General features: G+C 37.8%; 2 protein-coding genes across 3 annotated transcripts in view; one reads left to right on the top strand and one right to left on the bottom strand.

Moving 5' to 3' along the window:
* The window catches only part of ctnna1 (catenin (cadherin-associated protein), alpha 1), a 66,082-nt gene that overhangs the window by 28,786 nt on the left and 12,241 nt on the right, over positions 1 to 25,055 (bottom strand). For both annotated transcript variants that reach the window (XM_023400408.2, XM_023400409.2), the window contains exon 7: positions 21,668 to 21,871. In XM_023400408.2, coding sequence (XP_023256176.1) covers positions 21,668 to 21,871 — 204 coding nt within the window. The remainder of the gene's footprint in view (positions 1 to 21,667; positions 21,872 to 25,055) is intronic.
* Positions 711 to 4,600, top strand: lrrtm2 (leucine rich repeat transmembrane neuronal 2). Its single transcript, XM_023400410.2, has 2 exons — positions 711 to 1,289; positions 1,925 to 4,600. Exons 1-2 carry the CDS (start codon positions 1,286 to 1,288, stop codon positions 3,565 to 3,567), a joined length of 1,647 nt encoding a protein of 548 aa, XP_023256178.1. The 5' UTR covers positions 711 to 1,285; the 3' UTR covers positions 3,568 to 4,600.

The following is a 25,055-nucleotide window of genomic DNA, read 5'->3' as shown; positions in this document are numbered from 1 at the left end:
GCATTTTAGTTACTTTGATCTCACCTTATGTATCAAACCATCAAGCAAGTATTCGGCCCCGTCTATTACATGTTAAAAGCTAGCCTAATTTAACTTCAGAGCAGCTGGCCATACATCATATGCCTGTGCTCAAATTAAAGCACTGCACTCACGATATGTAAATTATGAATATAAGCCAGACACCCTATGTTACCACTGCTATAGCATACTCCTATGGCAATGCAGCACACCTTTGTTCAATCTTGCCCATGTTTATCTTGTCTAGAGCCACATGTTACAAACAATATTTTTCTTTGTTATACTGTTTTGTTTATGTCTCGGGTATATATTCATACATAGCACATGTAGAACAACGGCAAGGCGAAGCTGAGATTTACAGCTGTGGTTAATTTCAACAGCAAGCTGCTGCAACACGTTCAAGATATCAATATTCCGATGGTGACGAGCCAGTGGGAGGGAAGGGGGGATGCCAGAGGGAGGTGGAGGAAGACTGAGGTGCACAAGCAGTGTGTATGAGGCAGAGAGCAAGTGACTGAGCAAGAGAGTGAGAGGGTGTTTGTGTGAGTGGGAGGGAAAAAGAGAGAGAGAAACAGTAGTGATGATCGACGCCAGGCTGCCACCACTCTGTAGCAGTGAGTGGCTGCAACAAAAAGCTCAGAATAACATCCCTGACTCCCTGCTCTGCTTTTTTCTCTCTCCCTGCGTCTCAGCTAGCAGACGAGGGCTCCGCTCACAGCTCTGCAGAGGCTATGCTGAGACTGAGCCGGCATCGGAAGCAGGATCTCTGGCTGCCATCAACAAGTTAGGGTTGGAAGAGCACAGCCATGAAAGAGGAATGCTTGATCTTCAATTAACCATTTGAGCTGACATCATTGCGGTGGAAGGGAAACAAAAGGGTAAAAAAAAGAAAAAGAAAAAAAAGGAGAAGGAGGGGGGGGTCTGTTCACCGGAGTCGCTCTGGATGCAACTGATCAACTTAAAAAAAAATATATATAAATATTTATTTCAAGGATTCGTGGGATGAAGGAAAAGATTCAACCCTTTCTTTGAGCTTGGATTTTAAAGGACTCTGAGCAAAATAACAGGAATAAACACAATCTTGGGACATGGAATTTCATATTTTGTTTCATTTGGGTGGGCTCAGAATTGCTTTATTTCCAAAGAGGCTGATTCCTTTTGTGCTTACTCAAAAGGGTTTTTTCCCTTTGGATTTTTCTTCCATCTGGTTGCTCCAAGAGTCTGCGGAAAAGGACAGTTGAATGCAGCCTCCGATGTGCACAAAAGAATGGGTAAGTTAGCCCCTTTATACGGCAGGTCGGGACATGAATAGGGAATACAAGTAAGAGCACAGGAGGCTGAGGACTAAAAGCTCTTCAGTCTAGTCTATTTACTGCAATTGTCCTTCATTTTCTTTCTTCACTGACACACGAGTTGTGAATATATACTTTTTAAATACCATTAGTATTTTATACCAGATGTCTTGAGTCACAAAAAAAAAAAAAAAACTTGATTGATTTAAAAAGGAAAAACCTAAAGATTCAAAGTACAACAGCATAATTGTGCTGCTCAAAAAAGGAAAAAAAAAAAAAAAAACCATGACAAAATTGATAAATGACAGTTATGAGAAATTTAGTGTTTATAGCATTAAATTACAGAGCACAAAATATGAAAAAAATATAATTAAAGGAGTGGAAATAAAGTCCAGCTCATGATCATTGGATGTCAAAGTAAATGATATCTCCATAAGCTCAAAGAAATCGTGTTTGTTTAAGTTGTCAATGTAAAATACCTAAACCGGCGTATGTATGGGAAAGAACAAGAGCACACAAAAAGCACAATCGCCACCATGAATTAGTAATAAGTGCTCTGCAGAGATTAGCTTTCCCGCCCCACAGTTCATTTTCTTATCTTTGAACCCACCCAGGTTTCCATTCAAGGTGGCCATTGGTGGGACCTGCACCAGCGGCTCTGTGTCTGTGTGTGATCAGCATGCTCCTCGTGTGCCTGCTGCCTCCTGCATCGTGCACAACCTGCCCTCAAAAATGCCGCTGTGAGGACCTGCAGTTCTACTGCGACACCCAGGGGCTTCAGGCACCCCCAGATGGTGTGGACAAGGGGGCCCTGGGGTTGTCACTACGCCACAATAGCATCACTGAGCTCAGTCCTGATCAATTCTATGGATTCAGCCAGCTCACCTGGCTACATCTAGACCACAACCAGATTACCACAGTACAAGAGGATGCCTTTCAAGGGCTCTACAAGCTGAAGGACCTCAACCTGAGCTCCAATCGTATCACCAAGTTGCCCAACACAACCTTCATCCACCTCATCAACCTCCAGATACTGGACCTGTCCTTCAATCAGATGACTGCATTGGAACCAGAACTGTTTCATGGACTGAGGAAGCTCCAGATACTCCATCTTCGCTCAAATTTACTTCGCACCACACCTGTTCGGGCATTCTGGGACTGCCGCAGCCTGGAATATCTTGGCCTGAGTAGCAACCGTCTACGGAGTCTGGCTCGGAATGGATTTGCTGGGCTCATTAAGCTTAAAGAGCTCCACTTGGAGCACAATCAACTGACCAAGATCAACTTGGCCCATTTCCCTCGCCTTGTTGCCCTGCAGTTTCTATATCTTCAATGGAACAAGATCAGCAACCTCACATGTGGCATGGAGTGGACCTGGACCACTTTAGAGAAGCTGGACCTCACAGGAAATGAAATTCGTGTCCTGACAGCTGATGTGTTTCAAACGCTGCCAAATTTAAAGATTTTGCTGCTGGATAACAACAAACTAAGCAGCCTGGATCCCCAAGTCATGGATATGTGGCAGTCTCTGGGCACCATTGGGCTGTCTAGCAACCTTTGGGAATGTACCAAAAGGATTTGCTCTCTGGCCACTTGGCTAAGCACCTTTAAGGGAAGGTGGGAACATTCCATTCTCTGCCATAGTCCTGAATATGCCCAAGGTGAGGAGATACTTGATGCTGTTTATGGATTCCAGCTTTGCCAGAATTTTTCAGCACCAGTTGTTCAGACCATTAGTACAACCACAGACGCTACTACAGCTGCAGAGATCACAAGCTCCTTGTTTGGAATTATGCAGCCGACCCCCACGCAGGACTATGCAGAGGATTTTGGGAGCTTTACCACAGTCACTACCACAACAACCACAACACAAACACCACGCACTGCTCAAGCAACTACCGCTACATTGGAAGAGGCAGCTGTAACGGACGACTTCTCAGCAATGGACAACACTGTTATGACTCATAGGGTTATCATTGGAACTATGGCCCTTCTATTTTCATTCTTTTTCATCATTTTTGTTGTGTATATCTCACGGAAGTGCTGCCCTCCCACCCTGCGTCGGATACGCCACTGTTCGGCTATACAGAATCGCAGACAGATGAGGACCCAGCAGCGGCAGCCTATGGCAGATCTAGCTACACAGGTACCCTATAATGAGTATGAGCCCAGCCATGAAGAAGGGGCACTCGTAATCATCAATGGCTATGGGCAGTGCAAGTGTCAGCAACTGCCTTACAAAGAGTGTGAAGTATGAACTCTTATTTATTCCTAGAGCATATGGTTTGCCATTTGACCATTTCAGATGATACAGGGTTTGCTTTTTTGATTTTTTTTCCAGTTAATGTAAAAAGCATAATTTCTACAAGTGAGATTTGAGAATATGTGAGAAATGTTGAATGCTACAATGACAGAGGTTGGACATGACAGTTTAGGGATGAGGTAGAGATAGTCACAAATTTATTTTTCTATGAATGCAAGGTTGTTCATATCAGGCAGGGGGCAATCATTTTAAACAAGAAAATTGTAAACTGTGAGATTTGTCTCCACATTGTCTCTATATTCTGCAGCACAGAGAAAATACTTAGCCAAATGGCCCTCTGCTAAAGGAATACATTAAGTGGAGAAATGTGATTTACGTCTTATTTCTTTTACAAAGTAAAATATTTGAAATCATGTTTCTAAATGCACCACAGGCACTGTAAGCCAATCTCTCAATCACTGGGTCAAATGAATTGGATCAGTTATCAGAATGTTTTTGATTTACAGTTTCATTGTTTTGGAAGTATACATTATACATTAAAGGCTACTAAGACCAAACTCAAATTCAGAATATAACTGGAAAATAAATGTCATTATTGTTATTCTGCTACCAATAAAAAATCCTCTCTTGAGGAGAGAAGACCCTACAATTCTATTCAGTATACATTAATGATATTACTTTTGCCAAATCAGAAATGAGTCAATTGGGCAAGTCTATAACCTTCCATCAGATCAAAAGGCTCTCAGTGTTTCCTGCAGAATTTATTTGGACAGCCCACCCCAAAAATAGCTGTCCTTAGCAAAGAAAAAGGATAATTTTTTGTTTTGGAATTTGGGTTTCTTCCAAAAATGTGTCAGTGCAAATGCAACTAAAAGTGTACACTGACTGAAATGACTGCCGGAATGGTAAATTTATGTTCAATTATATAAATTGGAAAAATGACCTCTTTAATCAGATGTTAGCTCGTAATTGCAATGCTGTTTGCAGCTGACTCTCAAGTTGTTGGGGGTTGGAGCTCCAGCCCATGGGGGGCAACTGCCACAAATAAATTCTCAACCTGTGGGAAACACTAAGCACTGTTCATCTGTAGTTAATCTCCAATATGCTACACTGCTTAGCAAAACAAATGGATGTCTTCCTCACATTGGACATCAAGAACAAAATTATTAGACGTTTAAATGTTCCATGACTAGTACATGGATTCTCTAGCATCAAAATGCAATGCACACTGTGACCATAATATTTCGAACAGTTTCACATACGAAGTACAGTTTCTTGATTTGCTATTATATAGCAGGATCAATATACAGACAAGCTAGTGTGATATTTGAGGGTAGCAAGTGAAAGGGTACTGAACAGCGCAAATTCCAGATAGGAGAGTATTTCACTCTGAAAATAAAACCTTTCTCAGTGGCCCAGGCTCTTTACTGCTTACACTCTAATCAGGACTGACAGGCTCAAGATTGAACCAATTAAGGCAAGGCAAAAAGAATCTAATATTCTGTCACCCACACCAGTGATCCAGCAACATTTAGCTTGTTCAGCCACTCAAAAATAGCTCTAGTAGAATCATCCTCCACACCACACAAAAACATCATTGAACCTTTTATTTTAAGACACTGCTCTTATTAGGGATACTGAGTTGTCATTTACAGTCCTAAAATGGGGTTAGGGTGAATAATAAATATTAAAGCAGTTCCTTGTTTAGCAGTCATGAGTGTCAAGTTAAACTGTGGTCAATACCCTGAAAGCAAATGGAGATCCAGTGATAAGCAAACAGCAAGCCTGGGTCAGGACACATTTGTATGCAGCAGGGAGAGGATGTGCATTAGCATCAGACTAAAGCTGCTGCCGCAGCTCCGCACTTCTTTGTGTTCAGTTTGGTGGTGGGGGCAGGGTGAAAGAGAGAGGAATTGATGGGACGATGGAGAGGGGCAACTATGGGGTAATGTCGTAGTTTATCACAACCAACGAGCATCTCTCTGGCTAAGTAAAGGTAGTGGAGAATGGAATGATGAATACTGACTGATAGCACCTTGGGCTTGAAATGCACACTGACCACACAGCAGCAGGAGTTTTACTACTAGTGAACTGATGAGCTGTCAAATGTTACAACAGTGAAAATACAAGGAAAATTCTTCACATTGGAAATCGGAAGATGGCATTTTCTCGACAAGTCAACTTTCGGCTATGTTTAACATAGTCCATCAAGATGGCAAGATGTTTCTGAGAGAATAGCATCTTGAAGTGAAATATAGGTTTTGAGCAATTAGGATGCGGTTGGTTGGCTGGTGCCCCCTAGAGGTAGCCAGGGGGTACGATTTGTGGCTTTGTCTCAAATTTGGCTTCAAACTTCTAAATGAATGTTTATGTCAATGTTTCTCTGCACATGCTCATAGGATGCATACAACATCTTCTAAGAAAGCGTGTAAACCAAAAATTGTTACACTTCACATTTGAATTCAATGAAAAACATGCAGACACTGATCATACCGATTTCCAAAGCCAAGCACCTCCACTTTCTTTCTAATTTTATTTTCTTCCAGCTTCGCACTGCTTTTACTATTGCCCTTCTAATCTGTCTTGCATGTTCAAAAGTCAAAATTGAGTTGAATATTTCTTAATGTCATTCAGCAAACATTATGGAGAGACCTCATTTTTGATAACGCAGGAATGGGGATGTGTGTGGAATTCCTATAAAGTTCTGTCAATCATTTGACATTTCACTGTTTAAGACAACGGTTGTACTAAGTGACTGAAAATCCACAAAATTTGTAGAAATATGCATCCCTTTGCACTCTGGCTCTTTGTAAACTGTTTTTGTTTCCTCTTGTCATCCTCTAGTCCTGGTCCCCACCCTGCCTAAAAATAAAAAAAGAAAAAACAAGTGAACCAATCCCCTCTCTCTTACCCAACCTCTTTGTGCAAAATGGATGCTTTTCTCTTCCCATTTTCCTTTTGTATTGTAATATGTACAATTTCATATCTGTATAGTGGATAAGATGTGCCAAACTGAAAAAGAAAAAAGAAAAAAAAACATTTTCCCCTCAAAACATATATTTTTTAAATAAAATGGTTATAATTTACACAGTGTTTGCTAAATGATGGGTGCTCACAACATGGTTTGGTCTTTCTTTACATTTGGGTTCAATGTATAAATCTTAAGCTTATGAAAAAATCCCACCAAATCAAAAAGTTGATATGCAATGGTATATTGTGAAAACTATGATACATGTTCAGTTTCTGATGTGATGTTTTTTCTAATAACAGTTTAAATCACCACCAATCGACACCAACACAATGATTAGATCATCAAGTTTAAAAGTCAATGTGATTTAAAATAAAATCTATGATGCAAAACTCATGTTTCACAAAAAAGTAGAAAGAACTTCTGCAGACCCCTAAAAACAAATGAGTGGATCCAAAGTATTATCCTTATACCAAACCAAACCTTGAAAACCCTGCCTTAAGGCAGAGTGATGGAGTGTTTTTACAGTTATGAATGTGAACATTTAAATTTAAATAAGTGTAGACAAACCATTTATATTTTTCCAATCAGTTGGTTAGTTGTTTAGTCTGTTAAGTGTCAGAAAATAGTGGAAATGGCCATCCAAGCATTCCTATAACCCAAGGTAATGTCTAACATAATAACCCTAACTCAGAGGTATTGAATTATTAATGATATCTACAACAGAGAAAAGTTAAATCTTCACATTTAAGCAGATGACAGCAGCAAATGTTTTAGATGCATTTTATAATTGATTAACCGACTCTCAATTTCAATGGGTTTGTCATGCAATGAAAAAACAACATACTGAGAAATGTCACAGATATTCACAGACATCAAGGTTCTGATAAAATTTAAGATTATGAATTAGGTGCCTAGTAGTCATCAGGGTGTTCGCTTGCAGTTGTCATTTAAGGCTCCACTGAACTACATTTTTATGGTGTTTTGCAATATGGCAACACATTGTTTTTATATAAAATCTGGTAAAAATCAATACAAGATTAACAATAGCAAAACTTGCATTTCCTCCCTTGTATAAGATTTGGGATTCATGTTCAAGTGTTGAAGAATAGTAATAACTGTAGCATCTTAGACAAATTGACCGTATGACATTGACACTGGTCAATTATTAATTTGGTTGCTCAACTAATTAAAAGTTTTAATAAATTGAAACTATACTCACTACATTTAAGTACTGTGAGGCAAGCAACACTTTCAGATTTGTTTTTTTTTTTTTGGAACAAGTAGAATTGAAAGGACTTTTAAAAAGCTGGCTTTTTAACCTGAGGTTTTGCAAAATGGACATGCAGAAACAACCTGCACAGGTACAACTTTGGGGTTTCAAAGTTAACAGATTGTATGCATGTTAATGAAGATAAATCCACAAATTCAAAATGTAACAGTTTCACAAACTGAGGCTGGGTGATACCCACCGGGAAAGTTAGATAAGCCAAGCATTTTGCAATTTATGTGTGGATATATTCATGATCAAAGCATAAACTTTACCTCATCTAGAGAAAATATGAATTGTTTGTTAAAGCATAAAGGTCAGAGTCATCTTTTCATATACTGATGAAAGATACTAAGTAAAAGCTTGTTCACCTATTGGAGGGAAAAGAATTGCAGTTTTCTGCATGTTATGTTCACAAAGTTAGATTGCAAGAAGAGAAACCTCCTAGTGTTAGTAAGTCGAAGCGATATATATTTTTGTAAATTAGACATATCATAGATGTGACATCTAATGGAGATCAAGGGCAGCTTGTGCACCACTCCATGAGTCTGACCTATCTCAATGAAAAATTTGTGAATAAACTACACAAAGACTATTCAAAATTTTCACTGTGCATCAGATGAAACATTTTCAACTTTTATTTCTGTTTTTGTTTTGGACTTGGTTTTAACAAAAATGATTTGCAAAAAACTATTAGAGTCTCTAATCCACAATAACAAATCTCAAGTATATGGAGAAGTTACAAGTAAAGAATGTAGTGTCAATCTATATCAGTTTCATCAATCTACACCTCGAATACCCCATTATGATAAAGCCAAAACACAATATTAGAAAAATTTGCAATTTTTTTTTGTCACAGAATTGACCAAGAATGCAATGATCACTCTGGTTGAACTTCAGAGATGCTGAAGATGGAGATGAACATCTAGAAGGATGTCCAATTCTATGCATTATGTCTGAAAGGAAACCAACCATTCTGCATACTTGTGTCAATGTGATATTTCAATTTTTCTTTTTAATTGATTTGCAAAAACTTGTGTTTTGGCATCCTGAATGTAGACTGATGAGGGGAACATTTTTTTTGAAGGGGTCTGAATACTTGCACTATATATCCAACTGATAACAATTAGTATATATGTAGTCACAATGTTACAATAATACATGTCATGCTGCAAAATTTAGTTTACATGCCTATGGGATACTACTATAGGATCTACAAAACAGAATAAGGAACCCTTAAAAAAGAAATTGTGAGTGACAGTTTATTTTCTTATAACACAGCGATTATTCTGTTGAACTTTTTTTTTTATTATTAAATTGGCTTTACCATTTTCATTGTATATTGTGTAGCTGTATTATGTAGGAATCTGCTCGGATCAGAACATGATATGGGAAGATATTTAATACACCACAACACTGTCAGGAAATCCAAGCTGTTCCAATTCACCAGAAAGATAAGTGTTTCTTTTAAAAGGTCTCAGGTAGCCAGTTTCAGTTAGGCAAGTTTACTGATATAGTTTAATTTAATTAAAAGGCAACTTATGTTATGGTAAGCAGTTTGGAGTTTTGAAAGATGCAAAGATTGTGAGGAATATAGGCAGACATGGCTTACAATTGTCAGAACCACTTCAATTTTACCTGGTCTTTTTTGATGAGGTCTACAGAAAGTAAGCTTCAGTAATTAACCTGCAGAGTGTACCCAGGCGGGGGAGGCACTAAGCTGATGAGTCTGACTGCATGGCCTCTGTAGTCTGCAGGGTTCAAGGACTCAGAGCTCATGTATGCTTCAGGTATTCATTATGAGGCTTCCAATAAATCTAGAAAATGCTTAGGAAGGACATATTGATCTGGACTCTCATCAGCAAATACCACCCTAATGTATTTATTGCTTCACACATTTAAAGCCATTCCTCAACCACATCATTGAGGGGATTTGAGCGCAAACAATAGAGATGAGCAAAACAAGAGTCCCTTTCAGAGTCTGTGGACATGGCTAACTGCAAGATGCTGAACTTTCTTGTTGACCTTTTTGGAGAAGATGGCAACTTTGCTTCACACAAAAAGAGGTCATTTTGGTTCAGTTAAAAAGCACCCAAATAAAAAATCCAGGCACCAATTTGGCAAGTCTGCCGTTGCTGCCTTCTATCAAAAAGCCAACGTTGTTAAAGACACTGCTGAAAGCACTTGCTTTAAGTAACAGCATTGACAGCTCCACCTAATGTCTAGACAAACCTTGTTTTCTGCACACAATATATGGATGGCAAACAACAAATACATTGTACTGGTTACTCCAGGTGCTTTAGTTCTACTATACTTCAAAGATATGCAGGTCAGGTGACATGGGAACACCTGCTACCCACAGGTGTGAATGCGAGTGACAGAGTGTTTGTGTATAGGTGTGTTAGCCTTGCGATAGATTGGTCCCCTGTCCCCTGTCAATGGCATATATTGTATCTCACTGAATTTGTGCTTGAATAGGCTCCAGTCCCCTGGGCCCTGAGCACAATATAAGGTGTAGATAATGGGTGGAACGATACTGTTAAATGTCGTAAAAATATTTAACATCTTGAATATGTGTTGAACACAACAACGTTAGAAAACCAGGTATAGAAATGTGCATAATCTTTTTTTTTGCTTAACATAATAAGGTGAAGCAAATCCCATTCTCCTTTGTCATTTAATATTAGAGCTGTGAACACAGTAATTTCCTGTTGCCATGGCCAATGCCATGTCTGATGAAAACAAAGGGACTTGCTACAGCTGAGTATCTGAGCGAATGTGTGTGCGCGCGTGAGTGTGTATTAAAACATGCATAGATGTGGTTTGCCTTCCAGTGAGACACATTCATCACAGCTCAATTCACTTTAACTCAGTCTATCTCACCTCCAAACACATGTAATTCTCTGACTCAACACACCTGTAAACAGTAGATTTTAACTTTCTTCACTCACATTTTCAACAATGGTTGTGCCACTGGCTGGAGGAAAATTGCCTCTCAGTTTTATCGGGGTAAGAAAGAGTCTCAAAGTGTACAACAGTCAAAACATTTTTTAAATTTGATTTGATTTGATTTGTGTATGTGATAGATAAATGTATTAGCGTTCCTTGGAGATTGGAACAAATGGAACAATTTATCTCAATTTAAAGTGGCTAGAATCAATATTTTTATATCAACAATGGTTAACATGAAAACTTGTATGTGACTGAACCAATAGATAATCATCATCCAACTCTGCAGTTTCCCACAGCACTATAGAGTTTTGTTGAGTCTTTCAACTTATGGTTTTGGTTTTCCAGCTCAGAACTTTCTTATTTTGGCTCACTCTCACCGCTGCCCTTAGCTTAAGTAAAGTCCACTATATGCAATGTATAAACATGCAACTGTTTGCTAAGGAGTTTGCCATGCCAGCTTCAGAGATGATAACCAGTCAGTGTTGTGTCTACAGTTCAACTCCACCTCTACCCTGTGGCCAAAAATATATATGAACTATTACAGGTTTAATCTTAAGCATGACATGGCCTTTATGTTAATGTAACAGCATTCAATTCAAGCATTACAGAAATGTTACTAACCTAGAAAGATGCCCTACGGAATTTCTATGGAAAACTAAAATGGGGGCTTATTCAAACTGACAGACTGATGTGAAATGTACAGTATTATTTTTTAAGTGCATGGGGAAGTTAACATTTTTGCTGTAATTCATAAAGTGTTAAAGTGGTCTCACAGAAGATAAGAAACCAGTTGTTTTTTTGTTTTGTTTTTTTTTATCATAACTGATTTGGTGAAAAAAGGATTGGACCTAAAAAAGGATTTGGTAGCTTGACAACAGAAGACATAGCATTCAGTATTAGATTAAAATTGTAGTTACTGTGTTGTAGTTTTTAACTGACATCATTAACTACTGGCATTTCAGGTTCCACGCATTGAGCTAAAGCCCCTGCATCAATATGACTACGAGGAGGTAAATATTACCACCTCATGTCACAAATGATAAGATTTACAAGTGCTAATTATAAGGTATCTTACTAAAACTTACATTTATGTCTAATATAGCTGCAAGACAAAATTAGCGACTTTTAAGACTCCATTCCCGTATTGCTACAGCCCTACAGTTATGCTAAAAAGTCTGCATTCTATGCTAAAATGCATAATAAAAGAAAATAAATTTAAAAAATGCAAAAGATCATGGGCAATATTAAGTATATTCCTGGGTCATCAGGATTTAGTGTGTCAATGACAAATATCTGATCAAATTTTCAATTCATCCTTATAGCTACAGGTTTTGTCAGAATTCAGAATTTTTCTCTCAACCAACAGAAGCTGATATTTCTTTTCAAAGAATTCAAAGAATGCAAATGAACACAAGGAAAGTTAAGGGGGAGCCTTGTGTGTTAACTTCCTTTATTTATTGTTATGAATTTACAAAGTACAGTAAAATATAGTTGAGATGCATGTCTGAAATCTGTTGTAGTAAAACTGAAAGATTGATTGTAGAGCTGGACATTGGCGATGAACTCCTGATTCGATTTCCATCCATTAAGTCCAAAATCGATTAATTTCGATTCACTAGCCTTTGATTATATTGGTGATAATTCACTTACATCAGATAAATACCAAAGTCACCTATAGCACTTCTCAGAATTTATCCAGGAATCTTAAATGTCCTATTTATGAAAAACAATTGAGCAACATTAATAAAAGACCAGGACAACTTACAAGGACATCATCAATATGCATATCTTCAAAAACAAATACCATCTCGTAAAGCTAAGCATGGACTGTCAGTAGTAGATACTTCAACTAAATAGAGCACATTCATTTTAATGATCACTTTGAGCAACAGACAAAACTGAAAAGTCTGCTCACTAATTCATCTGCACTGTTTGTCTTGACAACACATCAGCCTGATATCTGCAGACAGCTGTTAGCTAGTGTCAGCTCTGGCAGAGATGGAGTAAGTAAAATACACACACTGGTCAGTCAACTTCCCTTTCAAAGATGCGATCGCTAGACCTACTATTAGATCGCCAGTGTCAACTGACCATCCTGACTTAGCACAAGACTGTCGTACGGGACTGGCTAAAATAGCCAGCTATTATTTATGTTCCTTTTTTAAAGTGAAATAGCTTTTTTGTGCATTTTGTAATGACTCTAGACATTTTGCACATCGCACAGCCCTAAATGAACCCCTTACAAGTGACCACTGCCTATACATAACTTTTAGTGCTGATGTACAGTTTCCCAAAATGGTCTCAAGCTTTTAGACCGCACTGCACATATTTACAGAGAAAAGGCACAAAGATTTGATTGATTTTGAAATTTTAAAAATGAATATTGGATCATTCAAATAAAACACGTGATTATTGAAAAATCTATTTTATCCAGCTCCAATTAATAGTAATCAAAGGATTTTCTCAAAGATTTCCTTTTTAACCTAACACAACTTCTTTCACTCCTTGAGGAGTCACCAAACTGAAACTGCTTTGCAGCAACACACCTGCCATGTATCCACAAAAGGGATAATTGGAGGAATCTAAGTACCAGAGTGTAGAATTTAGGGGGCTCTATTGGCAGAAATTGAATATAATAATCATAATTATGTTTTAATGAGTGTATATTAACCTGAAAACTTTTTAGAATGGAAAATAAATTAGTACTGCATCGTCAGATGGTAACAACACATTGTGCAACAAACTGTACAACAAAAGGGGAAAAGATATTAATAAGAACTGTAACTGGATATTAAATGAAAGCTACACACACACACACACACACACACGTATGTGTGTATGTGTGTGTGTGTGTGTGTGTGTGTGTGTGTGTGTGTGTGTGTGTGTAGCAGAAAATATCCAGTGAGCAGCAGTTCTCTGGGCGAAAATGCCTTGTTGATGCCAGAGATGCCAGGAGAATGGCCAGACTGGTTTGAGCTGATAGAAAGGCAACAGTAACTCAAATAACCACTTGTTACAACCGAGGTATGCTGAAGAGCATGTCTGAATGCACAACACGTTGAACTTTGAGGCAGATGGGCTACAGCAGCAGAAGACCATACCAGGTGCCACTCCTGTCAGCTACGAACACAAAACTGAGGCTACAATTCGGTGGGCTCACCAAAATTGGACAATAGAAGATTGGAAAAACATTGGAATGTTTCCAGCACCTTGTTGAATCTATGCCATGAAGAAATAAGGCAGTTCAGGCAAAATGGGGTCCAACCCGGTACTACCAAGGTGTACCTCAAAGTGGACGGTGAATGTGTGTATATGTATGTATGTATGTATGTATGTATGTATGTATGTATGTATGTATATATATATATATATATATATATATATATATATAGAGTGGCGTCCAAAAATGTGAGACAGCTTTCCCATTCACTTGAACACAAATCTGTAGAGACAAATTTAATTGGCCATATTTGCCAATGAAATCATCCAATAACAAAAGTCGTAGACAAGCTTGTTTGAAAAAAGAAATAACACAAGCCTGTAGTTACGTTAAGTCCATTTACCCACATGACTGACTGAAAATTAGAAAAGTTAGACTCCAGTGATAATATCACAAAATGTCCCTTTGTGAGGGCGTGGCCTAACCCTGTTTAGCTCTTGTGGAAAAAAGGGGTGCATCTCATCTACCTGCCAGCAAAGCCAATCAAAAAGCCTAGAATTCACCAGCAAGGGATCAAGGGCCAGGTCTGGGAAACGTTGCCTGACGGGCTGTTACTGACAGACTAGTGTTTTATGGAGGCTGTAAATATACGAAAGCCTTGGGGACACTAAATCTTTTCCCTGTTACATTGTGTGGAGTGTAATTTCTTTTAATTATGCATTCAGATGAGATTACAACTAAATAAATTGTACTCCTTTCACACTGGTCTTGCGTTAGGTCTTGTCCATTTGAACTCTCTTCCACTTTTGTTTTTAAAAGCATGTGGGGAGAAAAAAAAGATAAACACAATTTGGGCCATTATACTACATTTTCTTTTAGCTCCCCACCTGTGAGCATGACATCATACCTAATGTTTCATGAACTTCTAAAATGCCCACTGGTATAATTATTATATAATTTTCTGTTAGGTTACACATAGTTCATAATATTCAGGTAGGCATTGTAGATGGCCCAAGACCCATTCAACCTGAAATGTGTTTAAAATGAGAGGCAACTATATAGGCACAGAGGAATAGGGATAAAGCACAATTCTGCCACTCAGTATAGATGCCCAAGGCAAAAAGACAGCAAGAGTTGGGGAAAAAGTGGGCTGTCGAGAGATAGGGACACAAACGAGAAGAGAAAGATTGCTAGGCTGGAGAAAATGGGAAAGAGGATTCAGCAAGGAGAAAGCAAAGTGTAAGAAATGCTGAAGCACGCAGAGTGGGAGACTATACAGAGATACAAAAAGGCAAATGAAGACAGAGGCAGGGGTCCCACTGAAGTGGACAGGCATGTCCTTTTCATGCAGGTCCAAATGATAATGTATCACTTCAAGTTGAAGGAATTTAAATGTCAGTAGCCTAATATGTCAAAGCAACCTAGCATCATCTCCCTCAAGCTGGGAACAAGAGCATGCATTATTAATAAAAAGTGGCAGAAACAATTACACTCAACACACACTATGCCAAACTGTCATGACAATATGGAATAATTGAGGTCATAATATGTGACAGTGCTGGGGCAACATTACCCCCACCCCTTCACCGGCTGAGTGGACAAGCTCTAGTCTTGTTAAATGATTATCCTAACACTGTACACAATTTCCACTCCAGGTCCAGGAAAAAAAAACAAAAACACTTAACACGTACCCCAGTTATTCAAAAACATAATATATTCTATATAATTAGACTTTTATGTTTCCCTCATCTCAAAGTCCACCTTCCTTTCCCTGATAACAGTTTAACCCAAGGCTACTGCCACTTTCCCAATCAATGTGCTGCATGAAAGTTTGAACAGTTCTCATGAAAACATGAAAAAAAGCAAGGTTAAAAAAAAATATGTGAAATAAGAAACACTTGACATCTTAGCTCTGGAAAAAAAGGAAAATGGTTCCACGGTCTGTTAGACTGAAATTGGGCTTTTTAGCCATTATACTAATTGCTTTTATTAGTCTAATCCCCGTTCTATGTAAAATCATCACGACATTTTTTGCAGAGCAGATTCAAATGTCCTTTTTTAATAATCAATTTAATGCTCTGTTTCAACATGACTACAGACCTGCTTATTCCCAGATGGATCCCTTGTGCACTGGTGCTAGGGTTTTAGCTGTTGTGGTATGTGTAATAAAACAAACTTATACAAAACTCAATAAAATAAAATCAATGATAACATCCTTGACATACATAAAAAGAAAATGTCATGCATGTCGAAAAATTTGTTCTGAACATCATTGTTTGCTCTTTTGAGAAAACGTAGTAACCATACCAACAGTTCAATGTCTTTAACATCAACATCAGGGAAAAGTATTTTGACATTGTCCTTTTATGTGAATAATGAATGTTCAAGAGTCTGATCTCTTCCATTTAGCCAACAGTTGTAGGATTCTTTGATTTGGCCTCTGTTCTTCTTTAAAAGGCTGTGGTTGTGTGTGAGAGAGAGCCTGTGTGTTTGTTTTCTGTTTAGAACTTATCTGATCATTGTCTTGATATAGCCTTAATTCTGCCATGGTAACAAATTTAATTTTATCTTCCCAGAAAACTAAAAACTTGCATTCAGCCTAATTATCCACACAAAGATGTCAGGATACCAGAACAAATACTTCCTCTACGTCATGTAATACTTGGAATATACAGTATACTTGGATATTTGGAATTTGTTAGTAAAGCTGGTTCCATAATTGCTTATTCTGTCACTATTTATAATATAGTCAATTCAACTGTAATGGGTTGCTGTTACACATGTCATCAGTAATACACGATGGCAAGTGGTGCTTAGTTCATGACCACTGCTTTCTGAATTGTATTTTTTTTTTGTATTGTTGGATACTTTAAAGGCCTCTATATAGAGCATTGTTACCTGTAAAAAAAGTGGACTAAATTATGGCAGACATGCTAAACAGGACTATACAGTGGTTAGTGAAAAACAAAGTTTCACTCTTTGATATATCTGTAGGATATAGTCGAAATAGCTGGTGAGGTAAGGATCTTTAGCAGAATTTTTTTTTCAAAGATTCTGAGTGAGAGGAAGAAAAATTGAGAAGGGGGGAAAGAAACAACTTGTAGCTTGAGGGAATGAAGAAGCAGAAGGGATGAGAGAGAAAAGAAGAATGAGTTAGGAGTCTATCCAAAAGCCTCAGCTGTGAGTGTAAACCCATATGCTGTAATGGCAACATATACTGTTTAATAACTTGCACAATCACAATAATATGCGGAAAAAAACATCACCATCATACCCCTATATTCCCTGGGGGAAAAAAAATCTGTATTGGCCTATTGTATATAATATATTCAAAGAGGATATTTTCTTCCCTGCATGAATTACATATTTCTTTACATCTCTGTAGCTCTGCCTTAGAATCACAACAGAAACATCCTCATTAAGCCACTGTGGTGTTTTCTTAGTGTGTCAAGCTTAATGACAGACACAGTCAGGCTATCTGTCACAGTGTTTACAATTGGCTTAAAGGACCAGGTCGAAACATCAGCTATCTTACTATGCTAACTACATATCAACCACAGTTCTCTAGGCAATATACTAGGCCATTAAATGCACAAGGTGGACAATGATATATTATGCTGCTCATCTGTTTCCTTCATCTGGTCAAATGAGTAGCCAAATCCCTGTCATGTCCACTCATCATTACTGCGGTGATGAGATGTGTTCCTCTGTAAATCTAAGTCCTCAAGTCATACAGGGATACATTGAGTGGCATGGAGGAGTCCAGTGAAGTAGAAAACTTTGAAGCAAACCAGAGATGCTGCATGAATGGCCTGAACCTTAAAATAAACTGGCAGTGTTCTGGATGAGCAATGCAAGCCAACTACAGCTGTAATGCCTGAACATGGACAGGATAGGTACTGAGAAAGAATGGTATGCAAACTGAGTCTTATCATTTTGTTTGTCAATGTATGTGAAAACATATTTAAATGCAAATATGTACTGTGTAACATGTATGTGATAATTCCCCACAGCCCCTTTGAATGTGAAACGTCTAGTCAGACTTATGTATATATTTATCAATTTCTCATGGCCAATGTATTTCATAAATTCCAATCACAAGAAAACAGAACTATAGGAAGGGATAAAAAGGAGCAAAAACAAAAAACAGGGATTTCGCCATCAAAGTATCTTTTAAATGACATATACTTGCCCCCAAGGGCTATCGAAGTGAGCCAAACTATTACCGTTCTTCAAGTGAGTACTACTTAGCCAAACTTAAACAAAACTACTCCAAAGTAAAGTGTAAAGGTATTGCAATTCATCATAAATATTCAAGTACCACCTTGATCTGTAGTTATTACCTCTGCCTACTTTGCAGAATCTGTCAAACCCTCCTGAACAGATGTCAGTGACATAGCACAGAGCATTAGGCCAAAGGCTAAGAAGACAGAGAGCACATTGAGTACATATAGGACACTAATTTGCTCACTGTATTAAGCAGGCAGACTTAGGCCATTGCCTAGTTCTCTGTTATGGTAAATAGCCTGGCTGGGGAGCTATGCAGCAGTCCTAAACGGCTCCTGTTACTAGTTTGTTGGTTAGCCATCACCACCAACAAATTAGTATCCACTTTTCAGGTTATAGCAGTGAGTATTTGATACAAAAAAACCGCAGGCTTAATTAGAAATCAATTTGTAGTATTTGCAGTAAGATATTTGTGCTGTGGCAGCACTACTGTTTTGTGCATGGATACGAGTTTAAATCCATACTACCGCCTAGGGCTGTGCAATTAATCGAATTTTATTTTCGATTACGGTTCCGCTCTCGGTACTGCAGGAATTAGGAAAATAGATTTCGTATTTGTTGTTGCAACATAAAAGTTTTCTTTCACATTCACCAACTCCGTTTCTGATGAAGACATTCGTCTATGATGCATATTCGCTTTTACTATGCAGAAGTTCATCTGCATCTCTCTCTCTGACCCTGTGTGTGAGGGGCGGGGCAGCGCTCTCACACACCTTGGAGCGCCGTGCACCCCACACACACACACACACACACACACACACACACACACACACACACACACACACACACACACACACAGCACTTAGTGACAACGGGTCATGCTCAGATATCTTTAACTTATATTGTGTATAACATGAATAACTACATAGATGCAATAAGGCATTAGCACAGCCATGAAATCTATCTGGATGGCTGGCTCACACTGAAATTCTGCTGTTACGGGGAGGATATTCAGGGGTGGTTACACTGAGCTGTTTACAAAGAGAAAAATCTGAATAAGTAATGGGCTGAGGAGGAACACAATGTAAAAGTTGAAGAACAGTTGAAGAGCAGTTTTGCAGTGTCATTGCTCTTTAATTAATAAAAGCCCCCTCCGCCCTGAAATGATCTCTTAGGAAAGGCCTAATAACACATAGTGAAAACATCATTTAAATATTCAAAATCAAAGATGATGCACCATTCACGGCCCCTGAATGTCAAAACAGTTAGATTAATTTATATTAAATAATGACAGATCAAATCTTAAAGTGGGCAACCAACCTTGTCGGAAACAAAAAACCTGATACTGAAAAAACAGAAAAAAAAAAAAACAGTGCTTCAATATCCAGATGACACATTCTCAATTAAACAGCAGCAAAAAACAGCAGATTTTCAGTTGCTGTAACTAAATTGTTAATACTGAACAGATTTTTAAGAGGCATGACAATAATACATTGAGATGCGTCACTGATCTTCTGATTACACTATAAATATTGACTGCAGATTTATCATTTAAAGGAAAGACTCAACTTGTGCACTGCCTCCACAGCCAGCGACAGCTGATAACAAATCTAAATGGAATCTAAGTGGATTTTACAGTGTAGGATGGATCAGACTCGGCATCATTTGTGATTTCTGGAAGAAATATTTTACACAAAGCCAATGATCTACTTACAAAAAAACCTGATGTACTTTCAATTATTTAAGTGCAATGTATATGTATAAAAAAAAAGTAAATGAACAACATAAAATAGCAAATGATTCGCTTTGAAAGTTCATATTTTTGTGCTAAAAGGAAAGAATTTTATGTTTTTGGATAATTGCCCAATTACCTCTCCCACCAAAGAAAAATGGTTGATTAAATGATTTAAACGGCATAATAGCTTATCATTTGTTCAACAAAGGGTAATATAGCAGTCTATCTTGTTTTCCAAAGTTACACTGACCCCACTTACACTTAGTCACTTCATGTGTGTGTTGGGCAGATCAGACAGCCATCACATCTCAAAAAAGCTAAGTGTAAATGCATCCAAGAGGCATTCAAGACCGATTAAAATCCAAACACTGAAACCACCTCCATACATGGAGACACATTCTAACCAGAATGGATCCATCTCTCCAAGAACTATACATGATCTGTTGACCTCCCAAAGCGTAACTATGTCAATGAGCAGTCTGTAGAAATACCCACTCTGTCTTTCTTAATACATCAATGCTCGGTCTCCTCTGTCCTTGTGATAAAAGCAGCAAAACTTACGCTAAATTACACTGAAATTAGCTATTGTTCTCTGTCTCATTAAAGCAACAGGGAAAATAGCTCCAGTGATTTCAACAAATACGATCAAATACAAGGCACATTGAGCTATTGTGGCATTTATCTGATCCCTGATTAGTTCAACCACTGAATGATCTGTGTTGGGTGACAGATCATTGATTTGTATGGGTGAGAGAGCGACCTGAGTTAAAGCCTGTGAGGACGATAACATTTTTGTCTCGTTTGTAGCTCATAAAGACAAGTCATTCTGACACTAACTAAAGCATTAATTCCCGTAACTAAACTGCAGCCCAGAAGTTATTCATCTTCTAGCATTTTGGCAGTTACCAAACAGCTTTAGGTTCCTTACAACCTCAGGGCAGACCCAAAGATGGATTGTAATTAGATTTGTGATATGGCCAACGGAGTCACACATATGTGGCTAAGGTTAGATGAAAGAGTCTTGAATCTCATCTGGATAAAAGACATTTCAAATGACAGTGTAAATGGACCAATTGCCACTGAAAATGCTACATCCAGTTGTCATGAAATGGTACGATTGCCATTTTCCTAAACTAAAAGATTACTTCAAAATGATAAGTTAAAGCAAAAGAACTACTGCCACCTCAATTTGGACTAATTACTATTTGAGCATTGTACAACCTAACAATGACAAAAGTTCAATTTCAGAGTCAATTTATATGTTAACTACAAAGATCTGATTTAAAAGAGACACTGTTGATTTCAGCCGTGCATATCAATTTACTTTGGGACAGAGTGACACTGTTCATTTCCATAGATTAATCATATAATAGGATAGTGCCATTATGAAGACAATGACCTGAAAGAGGGACTTTCATTTGTTCTCAACCACATCAACTCTCTCATAGAATAAGTAGGAAAGGTATGTACCCCTTAAAGTAAGTAGTTGTATTGTTGTTCAGTACACTAGTAAATATTAGATATGAACAGAATTTGTAAAAAAAAAAAAAAAAGACTCTAAATATTTATAACAACACTGGCAATGCAAGGTAAATGACTAGATAGCTGATACATTTTTTTTTTTTTTTTTCCTACTGGGTTTAGTTGACTATCCTGGAATTAAGACCTTGTAAATTAATTGGTTGATAAATTGGTAAACTAAAGAGAGCTGTTGTGTTGCAGACACAGAGTAGGAGGTGGTGGTGTGGCAAAAGAAAGGAAATGAAAAGGTAAGACACTTACATTGCCCATATACTCAGAAAGAAGGTCCTGAAGAGCCTGGCGCACAGAATTGCATTCGGCCACAATGCGCTCCCTGCGGTCATCACGTGTGCAAGAGGAGTCAGCCATGAGGGCAGCACCACTGATAATGCTCTCAAGGCGCTCCTCCAGGGAGGGACGGAAACGCTCCTCGCTAAATGCCAGAGGGTCCACAATGATTTGTTTCTGTAAGGAAAGGGGCAGACGGGGAAATTACACACGGAAAAAAATGCAAAAAGTCATCATGGTACACTGATGTCTCCTGCTCCAAGCCCAAAGAGAGAAATCTGGCAGGCAAGGGGAGGGCAGATTTGACAGACTGACAGGCCAGCTGGAAAACCTAAAGGGAAGAATGTGCCATGCGCTCTTTTTTTTTTTTTTTGTCCGTGGGCCAACAACTTGTTTCAGAAACAGTATCACAGTGGCCACATCTTTAACAAAATCAACAGGAATGAAGGAAGCTTAAAGTAAAATAGTGCGCCATTGCTCGAATAATTTATGATAGCAAGGAATTAAGATAACAGTCACTTTTGTCTTCAATTCAAGGAAATGGCACTTAATGTGATGTCACCAGTCTAGTGTGGATAATAAATATACAAGACTTTAAAAGTAAGGGTTCATTAAGTACTCAAACAGGGTTAGAGAAAATCTAAATTTGTTTTCTTTTCTTTTGTTAATCAAAAAATAAAAATTGTAAAACACTACCCCCTTACTCTCAAATTAAATGTCTTGGGTGGGGAATTAAATGAGATATATATTTTCACAGTCTTTTCTCTAATAATGCAAAAATAAAAAAATTAAAAAAAAAAAAGGAAAAAATACACACACACACGCATATATATATATATATATATATATATATATATAAATCCCTTTTGTGCCACCTTTGCTACTTTGATTTGAGTCACAGAAGTGTTATAGTAACCCACTCTCTACTCTTTTATATCTGCAGGATGAGAGAGAACACTTAATTTCACAGGGGATGAAAGAGGCAACTAGTTGACATGCTGGAGAGGTACTGCAGAGGGTTAAGGTATCACCATGATGCTTGTGGCATTGAAACAAAAAAAAAAAAAAAAAAAAAAAGACAACTTCTCCAATGACAAACGAACTCTGTGCTTCTGCTGATGCCTTACTGCTACAAAATATTCAACAATTAAGCTGTTAGAATTGTGGTTTATTAGGCAGCCCGCCCTCCGTCACAGCCACCTCCAGCCCCCTCCATTGCGTCTCATCTGACCTCCTCTGCTTGCGTGTCATATCACCATGGCAACGGGCACATGAGAGAGACTCACAGAAGAGAGAGAGAGAGAGAGTGAGTGAGAGAGAGAGGGGTTGACTCATGTGCTAATTTTGCATTGCACTTGAAATTGGGCATCAGAAGCGAGCTAGTCTGAAAAAGGTCTGCATCTAAGTTTTTTGGGGAAAGACTTTCTGCATGGCTAACTGTTAAATAATCACTGATGCAACAGATCTGAGACATTGTTGCCACTTGTTTTATGCACATAAATCATTTGGCATACCATCTATCGTTAAAGAGAGATGCTTTTATAGCTTTAAACAACTTAACATAAATTTTCATGACTGTTATCCTGTCCTTTCCTGAACACAAAACCTTCAACATTAGAAACAAGAAGCTAATAATGATATGAAATGCACAGAGTTTCTCTTAGTTTTGCTATCAGACTACCATTACCCTAAAAATACAAATTTGTTGAAAGCAGAAATGGCATGGTTTTATATACTCAGTAAGAGTAATGCACCACATTACCACATATGCTTCTTAAAAAGCTTAGCTTAAGTAAATTTTTCATTAGTCTTGCTAAGAGCTACTAACTCAGATGGAGATTCTAAAGATGGTCCTACGCAGGTTTGCTGACAGAAACAGGGTAAGGCACATTGGCATGGGACTGCCACATGTAACTATGCGATATCTTCCACTGCCATTTTGACCAGATGTCCCTTGAAAAAGAGAGTATGTATTTCAACAGACCTCTTGGTTAAAAAAAAAAAAAAAAAAAAAAAAAAAGTAAATAAATGCAAAAATATTCATTTTTCCCAATCATATAGGCTATATCAAAATCAAAGTTAGACGCAAGAAGAAAATTAAAAAAGTTATTGTTTTAATCTGTATAGGTAATCTATGCCAGTCAGTATGGGCAGATTCTGGTTGAGTTTTTGCCAGCATTATTCATTAACTGCAAGGCAATATTGTTGACTACTGCCACATGGCCTTTGACAACTTAAGCCCCTTTTACACTATACAAAAAACCAACTAACACCCATTGACATCTGGCATTTGTCGTTAATGTGAAAGTGTAAAATCTGCATTCACTCCCGGTTGAAATGACTCTGCAGTAGTCATGGGTATTTATTGGCTCCAACTCCAATTGGCAGTGATGTAAACATGACACCTGGGTGAACACGCCAATTTTGTCCTCTCAGTCACAACAGAAAGGCAAACTTGCTGGCCTGCTTATACATGCTAATTTTGGTGTAAAAAGTATATTACAGTACATCATATTTAACAAATATTTGATACTTAACATACTTCTCACCCTTTCAACACATTATAAAGTCAATCCATGAGGCTCTGAAAGAGCATCAACTTTAAGAAAATTAATCAATTACTCAAACTGGACTTCCTGAATCGTATTTTATTGCTGGGCTGATTTTGGTCTGAATCCCTCCTTACACAGTGCTACTTGCTAAATGACTAAATTGATTAACACAATATAAGTCCTGTGTCTGGCGAAAGAGCACACAATGGAAACCTGTAATTCATCCCTGTGGATGTGTTCTGTGTCTTTGGAAACTCTCTGAATATGAACAGTCTTCTGTAAATAAAAAAGGTTCTTTGAAGGTGTGACAGAAGTCAGTGGCAGAGAAAAAAAAAATCTGGTTAATCATCTTTGCGTTTATCACCACAGGCAGCATTAAGGTGATTAGCTCAATGTTTTATCCAGCTGTTATCCTGATGTTGTTTCATGTCAATATTATGATGACTAATACGTCATATTTTTATATACCTTTTTAGTTATACATTTCCAATTAATATTAAGAAACCTTTTATTGGATAAGGTCTTATAAATCTGTTTGAATATTGGTTGCATCTGAATGCACTTTAGCACCAAAACGGTTACAGGAAAAATCAGAGATTTGGAGCACGGACTAGAGAAATAAATAAATTCAAACAAAATTAAACTAAAATTGTTAACTGTGCTGTACTACACCAACTGACTTTCAGAGATATAAAGGTTTAAGCACAAATATACAAGGAACTAAACATCAGCATGTAAAATGTTTTTAGCAGATTAAGGTACTTGCCTGTGCTAAATGCTAAAGTTAAGTATAGATTTGGCTCCTCCAT

Source organism: Seriola lalandi, unplaced genomic scaffold, assembly GCF_002814215.2.
Source record: "Seriola lalandi dorsalis isolate HSWRI2012SDOR001 ecotype SW California unplaced genomic scaffold, Sedor1 jcf7180002052349, whole genome shotgun sequence".
Lineage (NCBI taxonomy): Eukaryota > Metazoa > Chordata > Actinopteri > Carangiformes > Carangidae > Seriola > Seriola lalandi.
This window is presented reverse-complemented; position numbering and strand designations above follow the sequence as displayed.